General features: G+C 39.6%; 1 protein-coding gene across 1 annotated transcript in view; it reads left to right on the top strand.

The window, feature by feature from the left end:
- Positions 1-5609: 5609 nt before the first annotated feature.
- Positions 5610-12218, top strand: part of BTBD7 (BTB domain containing 7) — a 32440-nt gene continuing 25831 nt past the window's right edge. The window contains 2 exon segments of the mRNA XM_075712742.1: positions 5610-5691; positions 10905-11984. Coding sequence (XP_075568857.1) covers positions 5610-5691; positions 10905-11984 — 1162 coding nt within the window.

The following is a 12218-nucleotide window of genomic DNA, read 5'->3' as shown; positions in this document are numbered from 1 at the left end:
AGGTAATGAAACTTTTAACTAGATTTGTGTTTGGTTTATATTTTATTCTGCACTGAGTATCAGTGTAATCTGAAAGTCACGTCTGTGCTTTTTCTAGCATTTGGGATGGTAATTTTGGCTTCTAAAGCTTCCTGGTTTCATATGACACACTTCATATGCTATTTGCGGTGCAGGCTGTTTTTTTAAACAAGCTTTGACAAAGTTTAACTTTTTTCTGTGTACATGTATACATACATAATGCACACCTTTGTGTGTGTCACTGCTCTCAACAAGAGATCCTGTTTCAGTAGGTCAGCAGATGTTGAATTTAGTTTCCTTTTGATAATGCTTACATGGATGTGTATAAACTCTTAACAGAAAGGCAAGAAAAAGTTCACCTGATGGTAGTTTTTAAAGCAAACAAACAAAAAAAAATTCCGTGCATGTCTTCTGAGGCTAAAATCGGATTAAAAAAATTCGTCAGCTGAGCTGAAATAGGGAAGCTTTTGGTATGCAGGATAACTTCTGCAAGGAAAGATGAAATCTTTTGCAGCTAAAGATCTAATTGTTTGGGGTTGTTTCTTCATTTTTATGTTCATCTCCTTCTGCAGCTGTCTTACCATGGGAAACAGCATTCTCAATTTGGCATTTTATGCGGTAACAGAGATATATTTACATTTGTACTAGACTCAGCAGGTTACCTGCAAGACTGACTTCTGTGCAGGTAGGCTAGGTTTAGTATAGAGGCTGAAGTGGACACTAGCAAAACAAACCAAATGAGGAAAAAAAAAAAGCACATAAATCCATGGATAGTTCAGGAACACCTTGCTGTCAAAAGATGCAATCCTGACTCTAGCAGCTTGTTTCCATGGTCCTCTTTCTTCTTCCACCTGTGCGGGCGTGTATATGCATGTATAGTTTATATAAATGAATACATTTATGTATAAAGCTTTAATATGACACTGATTTTACACTGTCCTATATTACTTAAGTTACATACCTTAAATTTAGTGAGTGAATTCATTCTGCACAATACTCGGCCTTAATGTGTAACAGCGTTCTTGTGGTAAGCCTCTGAATAAAATTATTTTATATATCAGATATTTTAGGAACTTTTTATAGTGTTTACATTCTTCAGTTAACTTAAATCCTGTTGTTTCACAGATTCAAGCGCTGAATACTAGTGGTATTGACCAGTTGCATATATTCCTTGATCACATTCCTTCCATGTTCTGGGATATGCTTGTTGCCGAGTGGAAGGAGGTGGAGGGTATTAACTTCAAACCTGAGGCTTGGTTATGTATATCTAGTGCTTGCTAACAACAACAACAAAAACCCCGCCACACACCTTTTACTTAGCTCCTGGGTTCTTTCCCGGGTCGGGAAGAACTGAAAAGTGTTAGTAGACATCTAATAGACAAGTTATCATACCACAGCTGAACACAGAAGAGGAAAGTGGAACACAATGGCATTATTCCAGGACTCTGTCCAAATGAACCAAGTCCAATTTTAGCTGAGAAAAGGGAAGTTGTTGGGATATCTACTCAGGATGTTGGCCTTTATTTGTGATAGAGTTGGCATTCAAACGAAAAGGTGACTCTTACCTCCACAAAGCTTGTACTGAAAGTAACTATTTCCATCTGGAAATGGATGGCACATTTAAGCCACATACTCTGTGTGGGTACACAAAACACTTGGAGTGTCACTGTTTTAAAGAAATTATTTTCTAAGTGTTTTTTCTTAAATCAGTGGAGCTTTTCATGTATGGAGAAGAGGTCTGGATCCATATGGATTTTGTTATCTTAGAATAGCTAGCTGATTTCTGCATAAGGAAGAAAATGAGTGCATGCATTGGCTAAGACTGAACTGATCCAACAGCTTGTGTTTGCTGAGATTTACTGGTATTTGCTGATGTGATGTCAACCAGAAAAGGAAGGTTAAAGAAAGTGTACCCCCCTGATGAACAAGAATGCCAACCTAGTATCAACAGATGAGGAGAAGGCTGAGGTACTCAACAACCTTTTTGCCTCGGTCTTCACCAGCAACCTCTTTCCTCACACCTCCCGAGTCAGTGGACTGCAAGATGGGGACCAGGCGGGTAAAGCCCCTCCCACTGTAAGGGAAGATCAGGTTCGAGACCCCTTGAGGAACCTGAATGTACACAAGTCTATGGGACCTGATGAGATGCATCCCAGAGTCCTGAGGGAATTGGCTGATGTAGTTGCCAAGCCACTCTCCATGATATTTGAAAAGTCATGGCAGTCAGGTGAAGTCCCTGGTAACTGGAAGAAGGGAAACGTGCCCATTTTTTAAAAAGGGAAGAAAGAAGGACCCTGGGGACTAATGGCCTGTTAGCCTCACCTCTGTGCCTGGGAAGATCATGGAACAGATCCTAGAAGCTATGCTCAAGCACATGGAAGACAGGGAGGTGATTCGAGACAGCCAGCATGGCTTCACCAAGGGCAAGTCCTGCCTGATGAACCTAGTGGCTTTCTTTGAAGGAATGACTGCATCAGTGGACAAGGGAAAAGCAATGGATGTCATCTATTTGGACTTCTGTAAGGCCTTTGACATGGTCCCCCACAACATCCTTCTCTCTAAATTGGGGAGATATGGATTTGATGGGTGGATTGTTTGGTGGATAAGGAATTGGCTGGATGGTCGCATCCAGAGGGTTGTGGTCAATGGCTCGATGTCCACATGGGGACCGGTGACAAGTGGACTCCCTCAGGGGTCTGTACTGTGCTGTTTAATTTCTTCATCAATGACATAGACAGTGGGATCAGGTGCACCCTCAGCAAGTTTGCAGATGACACCAAGCTGAGTGGTATGGTTGACATGCCAGAAGGACGAGATGTCATCCAAAGGGACGTGCACAAGCTGGAGAGGTGGGCCTGTGTGAACCTCATGAGGTTCCACAAGGCCAAGTGCAAGGTCCTGCACCTGGGATGGGGCAACCCCCGATATCAATACAGGCTGGGGGATGAAGGGATTGAGAGCAGCCCTGCGGAGAAGGACTTGGGGGTACTGGTGGATGAAAAGCTGGACATGAGCCGGCAATGTGCACTTGCAGCCCAGAAAGCCAACTGTATCCTGGGCCGCATCAAACGAAGCGTGGCCAGCAGGTCGAGGGAGGTGATTCTGTCCCTCTACTCCGCTCTGGTGAGACCCCACCTGGAGTACTGTGTCCAGCTCTGGGGTCCTCAGCACAAGAAGGACATGGACCTGCTGGAGCGGGTCCAGAAGAAGGCCACAAAAATGATCTAAGGACTGGAACACCTCTCCTACGAGGACAGGCTGAGAGAGTTGGGGTTGTTCAGCCTGGAGAAGAGAAGGCTGCGAGGAGACCTTATTGCGGCCTTTCAGTACTTAAAGGGGGCCTATAGGAAACATGGGGACAATCTTTTTAGCAAGGCCTGTTGTGACAGGACAAGGAGTAATGGTTTTAAACTAAAGAAGGGTAGATTTAGACTGGATATAAGGAAGAAATTTTGTACAATGAAGCACTGGAACCGGTTGCCCAGAGAGGTAGTGGAGGCCCCATCCCTGGAAGCGTTCAAGGTCAGGTTGGATGGGGCTCTGAGCAACCTGATCTGGTTAAAGCTGTCCCTGCTCCCTGCAGGGGGGTTGGGCTAGATGACCTCCAAAGGTCCCTTCCAACCCAAAGCATTCTAATGACGTTGCCCATTTTGTGTGTGCTCTGGTTCTAATTTCATCGTGAGCAGGCTCACTATTCATGTAGCAAGGCATTTTATTTTTCTGCTTCCTGATGTATAGCAAGCTGAATCTGCATGGAGACAAGTTCAAGAAAAGCATCAGGTTATATGCAATTGAGGAGGCATTGCTACCTAGCTAGGGAGGGCAGGCGTGGGAGCTCCTCCTTTCTACATTTGGGAGCCTGTGGATTGGCTCGAGTTGGCTTGTGTAACACCAGCAAAGCTGCTGTGTCGTTACGGTTGTGTCTCCTGCCTTGGCAGAATTCAGCTGGTGATCAGCAGGCTGCAGCTGTGTGAGGCAGGCCTGGGCTATGCGCTCTCTAGAGCAGTGATTCTGCTTGTAGGTGATGTCTAGCATGAGGTAGTGTGGCTCCTTTTTGAAAACATCTGATACCATAGACCACAAATGCCAAAGGCCTGATTTTTAGGAACCTTGTTCTAAAGCATCAGATGGTTGGAAATCATGCATCCTCTCATGCTTCCATAATGCTTCAGTCCCATGCCTGTGTCTCACCTTTTCACATACCCACGTCTCTAAGCCAGGTTTCCAGTCCTTCTCTGTTCTTCTTCCTCATGTAGCCAGCCCTGGAATCCCGTGGCATTTATTCCCCCCTGCTCCTGTGCCTACAGCAGTTTGCAGCCTTCTCCCTCTGCTCCACAGGATCTGCTTTGCATACTGCATTTGTGACTAAGAGGCCAGGTGTGCCTCTCTACTTAGAATAGAATCATATCTCACCTCCCCAGCATCATGGTAACTCCCACTTCTGAACTTCTTCTGCCAGAAATAAACAGATTATTAAAGCAGGGAGAAGAGACTGGAACAGTGCTGCAGCTTCCTTGAAACACAGGTTCTTGCATGGCACTTGCTTGTTGCATTTAACATGCCAGAGGCGTACTGATAAGGAGATAAGGTTGGGAGCATATGGCAAATATAGGTACACCTGTGACAACACAGTAGAATTTAACTATGTGTTCACAATATTGAATGGAGTCTAAAAAATTCTTAGTATAGGCTTTACCTTTGTATCACTCTTTGTCATCTGTGCATTTGTGTTTTGGATGGGGACATGTGTTCAGTTGACAGTGAGCAGCTCTTCATTGTGGTAACTTTTACTTTGCAGTATTACTATTTTAATACTGCTAATACAGAATAAATTAGAATGTGCCTGTTGTATGTTTAGCAATGAATCCTTGTTCAAATTTCCTCAGAACTGACTTCCTAAAATGTTTTCAAATGCCTAATAAAACAGCAGATGAATGCCTAAATGCCTTATTTTTTACTATTATAAACCTACTTCCAGGTACTAGTCTAAACTTGGAAAGTAGGACTGAATGAGAACTATGTAAATGGCATGAAATCAAAATGCAGCTGAAAGCAGTGATGGTGGTATAATCTCCAACGGGATTGGCTTATTCTGCTTTCTCAGTATAATTCAATTTGTGATTTTTATATCAATGTGTAAACATTATCAGCATGTACGAAAAATCTTTCTCGTTATAGTTAAAGGAGCATATCTAGTCTGGACCAGCTGCTACTTGAAGATTTCTTAGCTAAAAGTTTGATAGCCATCCTGTTCCTTGGTGCAGTTTATCATATGGATTTGTGAATGTTTTGGATAATTACAAACTATTTTGGAAAAAATGTATTTTTGATCGTGGTTTAATCCTTCAAATAAAAAGCTATTTTGGAAACGTTTGAGGTTTTAATTCATGAAAATACTTTGTGCTGGAGGCTGAGTTTATTTTACCTAAATCACATAATACCTACTGAAAAAAAATGAAGTAACTTATTTATGTTTTTGTTCTTCAGAAATGGAGAAAAAGAATGCTGGACCTGGGATTGAAGATTTATAAAGGATTATGGGATTATACATTGAAGAGCCAGCAGGCGGAATGCCTGAGTGACTGAGGAAAATGGGTGCTAATGCATCTAACTACCCTCACTCGTGTTCCCCAAGGGTAGGGGGAAATTCACAGGCACAGCAGACATTCATAGGTAACTCTTTTCAGTTATCTTGTCACTTACATAAATGACTTGCTGGATTGTGTATGCACTGGATTTGATTTGCTTGCAGTAATGTTACGCAGAGCTTTTATTTTCTAGGTCACCAGTTTGAATCCATTCAAGCTCAATCGTGCATGAAATTTGGTACTGTCCAGTATCTGTTGGGCCTGTGTATGCAATGAGTTGATCTGCCATTTGCTAGTAAACAGATGCCAGGTTATTTAAGTAAAGCGGAGGCTTTTTGATAATTAAACCATGCATGCTAATCTTCCCAGTTCAAGAGCAGTTGCTATCTGTTAATACTATCTACCATTTTCTACTCTTCTTCCTCAGATTTTCTGTGAAACTGTGTTAGAGCATATAAAACTCTTGATCAGTATTCACTGTAGTATTGGAATTGTGTCTAAAATGAGTGAATTCAACTTCCTTATTGCTAGAAGGGATATCTCTGATAATAAGCCTGTTAAAGTAACAAGCAGTCTTGAAGACATTTTCTCCTACCCTTTTCCTGTTCCTGTAAATGGGGAATGGGGGTGCTTACTGTCCTAACTATTATTTATAAGCAAGGACCTTGCTTAACTGGAAATGTGAGTTGAAGTGCTCTTAAGAAATTATTTTCTTGTCCCAGTCATAACTGGGGCAGGTGTTACCTTTACATGCTTTTCAGTCTAGCGCAAAAAGACCTCAGTGTAGATCCAAGTACTGTCACACTATAAATAATAAATAGTTATGTGATGAATCTAAAAGAAAGCAGTTTTTGAGAAGATAAGTCTTGCTTAAAAAAACCCCAACCCTGACAGCCTGAAGAATGATCTTAGCAGTAAATAACATAAATACTTTATAAACACTTCTCCTTTATGCCTTGGCTTGCAACTCTGAGTAACTAGTTACTGATATTCAGTGTTACTTCTTTTCTTAATCACCACTGAAAGCACAGTGATATCCTTAGCAGAGGAAAAATTCACTAGCTTTGTAATTTTTGTCTTTTGTCTCACCTTTTGTGACACTTGTAACTTTTGGAAATCCAAGTAGAGGACAGCCCACAAACTGTTACGTGTAAAGAGCTGTGCTCTGGGCTAAAAATTCTGCGTGTGCTGTCATAGCATGTCAAGGAAGAACTTTTAGTGCTAACACCCTGGATATCCATGCTGTAAGGTCCCCATTAAGGCTTTATGTATTTTCAGTGTATTGTAAGTAGTAGTAGTAAAAAGTTTGCCCCAGTTTATATATAAACTTTCTAAAATCACAGCAAAATGTTTTTATTACATGTTTTGGTGGTTTTTATCTGCCTCTATATAGAATGAAGAGAAACCCTTACAGACCTGAAAACAGGCAGATCTGCATGCTGAAACACCTTTTGAGCAGATTTAAAGAGGGGAGAGTTCCAAATGCTTCATTAAATTTCCTAGAAACTTTCCACTTGGTATGTGGAAGGTTTAGTTGATGCTCTTAATTACTAAATTCAAAATAGAAACCCATTATGTAGTATGTTAAGATAAATTTACTGATCCCTATAACCTATTGAAAATTGTGGTTGAGGCTTTCTTGAGGAAGGTCTAAAAGCACGTGGCTGTCTCATCTTAGGCAAGGCAAATGAGTGTTCTGGTTAAAATTCTTGCTGAAACCTTCTGATACTATGGTGGCACTTATGAGTGTGCTAGTAGAGTAAGTGCACTGTCTACAACACAGGTGTACATCTGTTCTCACTTTGGAGTTTAGCTTTTTCTCATCTTGACTCTTGTTTGGTTGACTGATTTGTGTAGCTGTCTCAGTAGAAAATAGATGTATCCTAAAATTGATAGCTAAGGTATTTTCATTGCTTGTCAGAATAATGATGTTTCAGTGTTAAATCAACTTTTACAGATTATTATTTTTTTTTATTGTAGAAGGCATTAGGTCTATTTACTGCCCCAAAGTAGAACTGGAAATAGGGGGACTAGGGTTATTGTAGTTGCATAATATGTATTAGTTGCCTTATTCCTGGAAACTGGATTCAGGCCTATGGGTTTGTTTTAGACATGCTGCTTTACCATTAAATCACTCCACCGTGTTACCTTGTAAGTGTAGGATGAATATTAAAAGCTGAGAACTGATCTGGCAAAGTACAGTTTCATAGGATGAGCTCCCACTGTTAGCTGACTTAGTGCTGAATTTGCTTAGAGTTTATGAAGAGGAGATAAATCAGTAAAAATAATGCAGTGCTCTTACTGTAAAAAATACTTTTGTTTTAGCAAAGGCTTAACTAGTCATCTCCTTGCTGTTTTGTTTACAGCATTCAGGAGGAGGATTTCACACTTTCTACGGTGGTACATATGTTCAAGATGTTTATTTTTAAATAGAGCTCCATAAATAGATTATAAAATGTGTAGGCATACACAGGACTAGACAGATCCCATTATTCATTGTCAAGTGCCCAAGTAGTTTCTCTTGGCAGTCATCTGTTTCTTGTAAATATTTATCTGTTCAGAGCTAGATATGGTCTAGGGGCACGAAGTAGCTATTGCTTTTTAATAACCTTTAATAGATTGGTGCCTTTTAGTAGAAGTGGAGAATAAATTTCTGTTCCCTACTTCTAATGCTGCTGCCTTATGAAGGAATACAGAAAGGTCAAAAGGGGGCTCTTCAAAGTCTTTCTTTGATGGATACAGAGCCATCAGCTGTTGTGAACCCAGAGAGGCTATGCTGGTGCATCTCTACATCTGCCTCTGGCAAAAAGCAGTTGTGTGGTGGCACTTTTATAGCAGTGTTTTATCTATTTGTAAGGGTTAATAGTACTGTGTGCAGTACTTCTGAAGTTAAATCTTGTAAGTAGCTCAGGGTACACAAAGGTTTGAATGTGGTGGGTTTTTTTTTTTTTTTTAGTATCTTGTGGTGATTCATATGCAAGTAATACCTCATGGCAGCCTTCAGGGAAGAAAGGAATTGAGACTTCTGGTGTCCTAGTTTTTCTTTAGCGGAATGTAAGAGAATATTCTGCATACTCAAATTTGCTATTAGAATCCAAAATATTTCAAATAGAAATCAACTGGCATGTTCACTTGGAGCAGAATCTATCATTATAGAGTGACCAAAGTGTAGTTATACTTTTATTGTGAAATGTAATCGATGCTCTTTAAATGGAGCAGAAATTCTAAGCTTGTCTTTATCAGCAGGAGACCGAACCTCTACTTTTCTGTTGTAATACCTAGTATAGCACGTGGAAGGACTTTTTGTGGTGGATTTTGCAGCACAACCTCTTTGAAGTTGTCTTGAGTTACTGCTGTTCTTTTTATTTAAATTGATATTTTTTTAATGTCTTGAAATTTCAACATGATTAATAACACATTGCCTGATCAAGCAAACTTTAACGTACCATGGATAAAACTGTTACAGGTCTTTCTTCAAAGAAGGCAGAGTTCCTTCCCAAAGTTTTCACTAATAGATGAAGCATAAAACCATTGTATTGCATGATTTGGGGGAGTTTTAATTAGCTTGGCATAAAAGCTAGCGTATAAGGTTACTGAGGCTTAAGGTTATTGAGGCTTAAATAATAAAACAACTTACAGAAATCTTAGATTGCTACAGTTGCTGTGCTCTCAAATACAGCTTTGATTCGCTCCTGTGTCTTTCAAAGTTCAAGAAATACTTATCTGAAGTAACACGGTAACTAAAAGGACTGTGTTTTGACAGACTGGCCCATAACATCACTGTCAAAATAGCATAGCCAAGTGGCATCACATCAAATCTACCTGAAACAAATGGAACTGTGAGAGAGCAATGATAGAACAAGTTACAAAAGGCCCCAAGACTGTGGTGGTTAGACATGCTTTGAACTTAAAGATCTGAAAAAGGCAACAAGTAATGAAGCTACACAAGTGTACTAATGGAAACATGTTAACTGTTCCCAACAGAAAATGGGCAAATACTATTTCAGATGAACCTGTGATTGTTATTAATCTGTATACCATTTGCAAATGTTTTCTTCTGGTTTCTTCTTTTGTCTGGAACTAGTAGTCGGGTTTGTGTAGTTTTATTTTTTCTTTTTCTTTTCCTGCTATGTCTGAGGCTTTTCACCATCTGGCTTAGAGTGAAAATACTGTAAATAAAGTTAAATTAGAAAATAACCCTTTAATGTGAGAGTCAGGCTTCTGTTTAAAGAATAGTTTTTAACTACTTTTTTGCTAAAACATTACTTTGGTTTTCCATTGCTTCTAGAAATACAGATTCTAATTCCTCTTTTTCTTACTAAATTGTTACAAGTGTTACTATGTATGCAGCTACTCTCAAACTGACAATAAGAAAAGATTCGTTTAGCAGAACAGGTCAGGTATGTAACACAGATAATGTTGAGGGGAATCCATTTTTCATTTCATGACATGTCTGGTTCATAACATAACTTCCCTATAAATTATTTTTGAGGGGAAAAATAATTATACGTGTATCTTAATTGTATAATGCTCTGTTCAAAGGACATCTTTAATAATACAGTAAAACTTACATTCTCCATATTCTTTTAAATGAGGTGTACACACAAATTAGCATCTATGGCTTTGTGAAAAGGAGCCCATATTATGTGTGTGATTTTTGGCATTACTTGACTATCATATGACAGGGTTTTTACTTTCTTGTTAAATTTGCATTGAAAATTAATTCAGTGTCCTCAATTTCCCTGAATGTTTTGGTACTGTGTTCTCTTTTTTCCTTTTTTCTTGTGACTATGATAACTATCTGATGCCAGGTATGCTTTTCTTGTTGAAATGACACTTAATGCTAGAAGACTAGAATCTGAAAAACATGTTGGGGGGGGGGGGGGGGAGGTGCTGCTATTTCACTGAGATCATACAAGTTTTTAAAAAGGCTGTATTTTTCACTTCCTATAGTTAATACAATGACACTTGTAATGTTATGACCCCAGTGTTCTCTTCCTGCTTGCATAAGTGTGCCATGTGCTATAGAGCTACATCAACTGGCATTGCTTGGTTCTTAAAATTGAGTACATTTAAAAAAAAAAAAAAAAACATAAACTTTGTAGATGCAAAAAAATTATCGTTGTTCTTAATGGGCAGAAAAGGCTTCAGTCAGGTTTCCAACTTGTTGAATTATTTGATCTGAGGAGAAGAAAAAACTGTGTAACTTGCAGAGACATTGATGGACTGTTTAGGTGTTATGGACCTTCCTTTTAAATTTAAAGAATAAATGCGTTCAATTTTTCTTTTTGCCTTCAGGGACATCATCCTACTCTCATCAAGGTTATGGCTGTGAATCAAAGCTGTATAGCCTTGACCACGGCCATGAGAAACCCCAAGACAAGAAAAAGAAAACCTCTGGCCTTGCCACCCTCAAAAAGAAATTCATTAAGCGTCGGAAATCTAGCCGATCTGCTGACCATGCCAAGCAGATGCGTGAACTTCTCTCAGGCTGGGATGTCAGAGATGTTAATGCATTAGTAGAAGAATATGAAGGGACGTCAGCCTTAAAGGAACTTTATCTACAAGCTAATTTGGCAAGACCAGAAGCCAGAACGCTACAAAAAGACATGGCTGAACTGTATCAGTACAAATATTGTACCGATGTCGACTTAATATTTCAAGAAACTTGTTTTCCTGTGCATCGTGCGATATTGGCGGCAAGATGTCCATTTTTTAAGACGCTGCTTTCTTCCTCACCGGAGTATGGGGCAGAAATAATAATGGATATTAACACAGCAGGCATAGATATGCCTATGTTTTCTGCTTTGTTACACTACCTTTATACAGGCGAGTTTGGAATGGAGGATTCAAGATTTCAAAATGTTGATATCCTTGTACAGCTTAGTGAAGAATTTGGAACACCAAATTCCTTAGATGTTGACATGCGCGCACTGTTTGATTACATGTGCTACTACGATGTGGTTCTTAGCTTTTCATCCAACTCTGACTTAGTTGAAACTTTTGGTGGAAGTCAGAACTGTCTAGATGAAGAGCTCAGAGCACATAAAGCTATTATTTCATCACGATCTCCGTTTTTTCGTCACTTGTTGCAGAGGAGGATACGAACTGGTGAAGAAATCACAGACCGAACTCTACGAACTCCAACTAGAATTATATTGGATGAATCTATCATACCAAAAAAATATGCTAAGGTCATTTTGAACTGTATGTATACAGATGTGGTGGACCTCTCAGTTTTGCACTCCAGCCCTTCAGTGGGCAGTTTAAGTGAAGTTCAGGCTCTTGTAGCAGGAAAACTAAACATGACTAGGGCTGAAGAAGCTATGGAGCTTTATCACATAGCACTGTTCTTGGAGTTTAACATGCTTGCACAAGGTATGTAATACTGTCCTTGCTGTAGAATATATGACCTTACTAGAACAATTTTTTAGGTATTTTGCAGTGTAAGTATGCCTATTGAGTCTTGCTATCAGTGGCTGACAATTCCTTTAAGTAAAGGAATTTATTTTCCATCTCTAGGTTGTAGATAATACATCTGTGTTTTCTAGGGACAGAAGAAACGCCACTAAAAGAAGAACTTTTAGCTGTACTGCACATCATTATTGAAGC

Source organism: Pelecanus crispus, chromosome 6 (assembly GCF_030463565.1).
Source record: "Pelecanus crispus isolate bPelCri1 chromosome 6, bPelCri1.pri, whole genome shotgun sequence".
Classification (NCBI taxonomy): Eukaryota; Metazoa; Chordata; class Aves; order Pelecaniformes; family Pelecanidae; genus Pelecanus; species Pelecanus crispus.
Note: the sequence above shows the minus strand (reverse complement) of the source record. Positions and strands in the feature narration are given on the sequence as shown.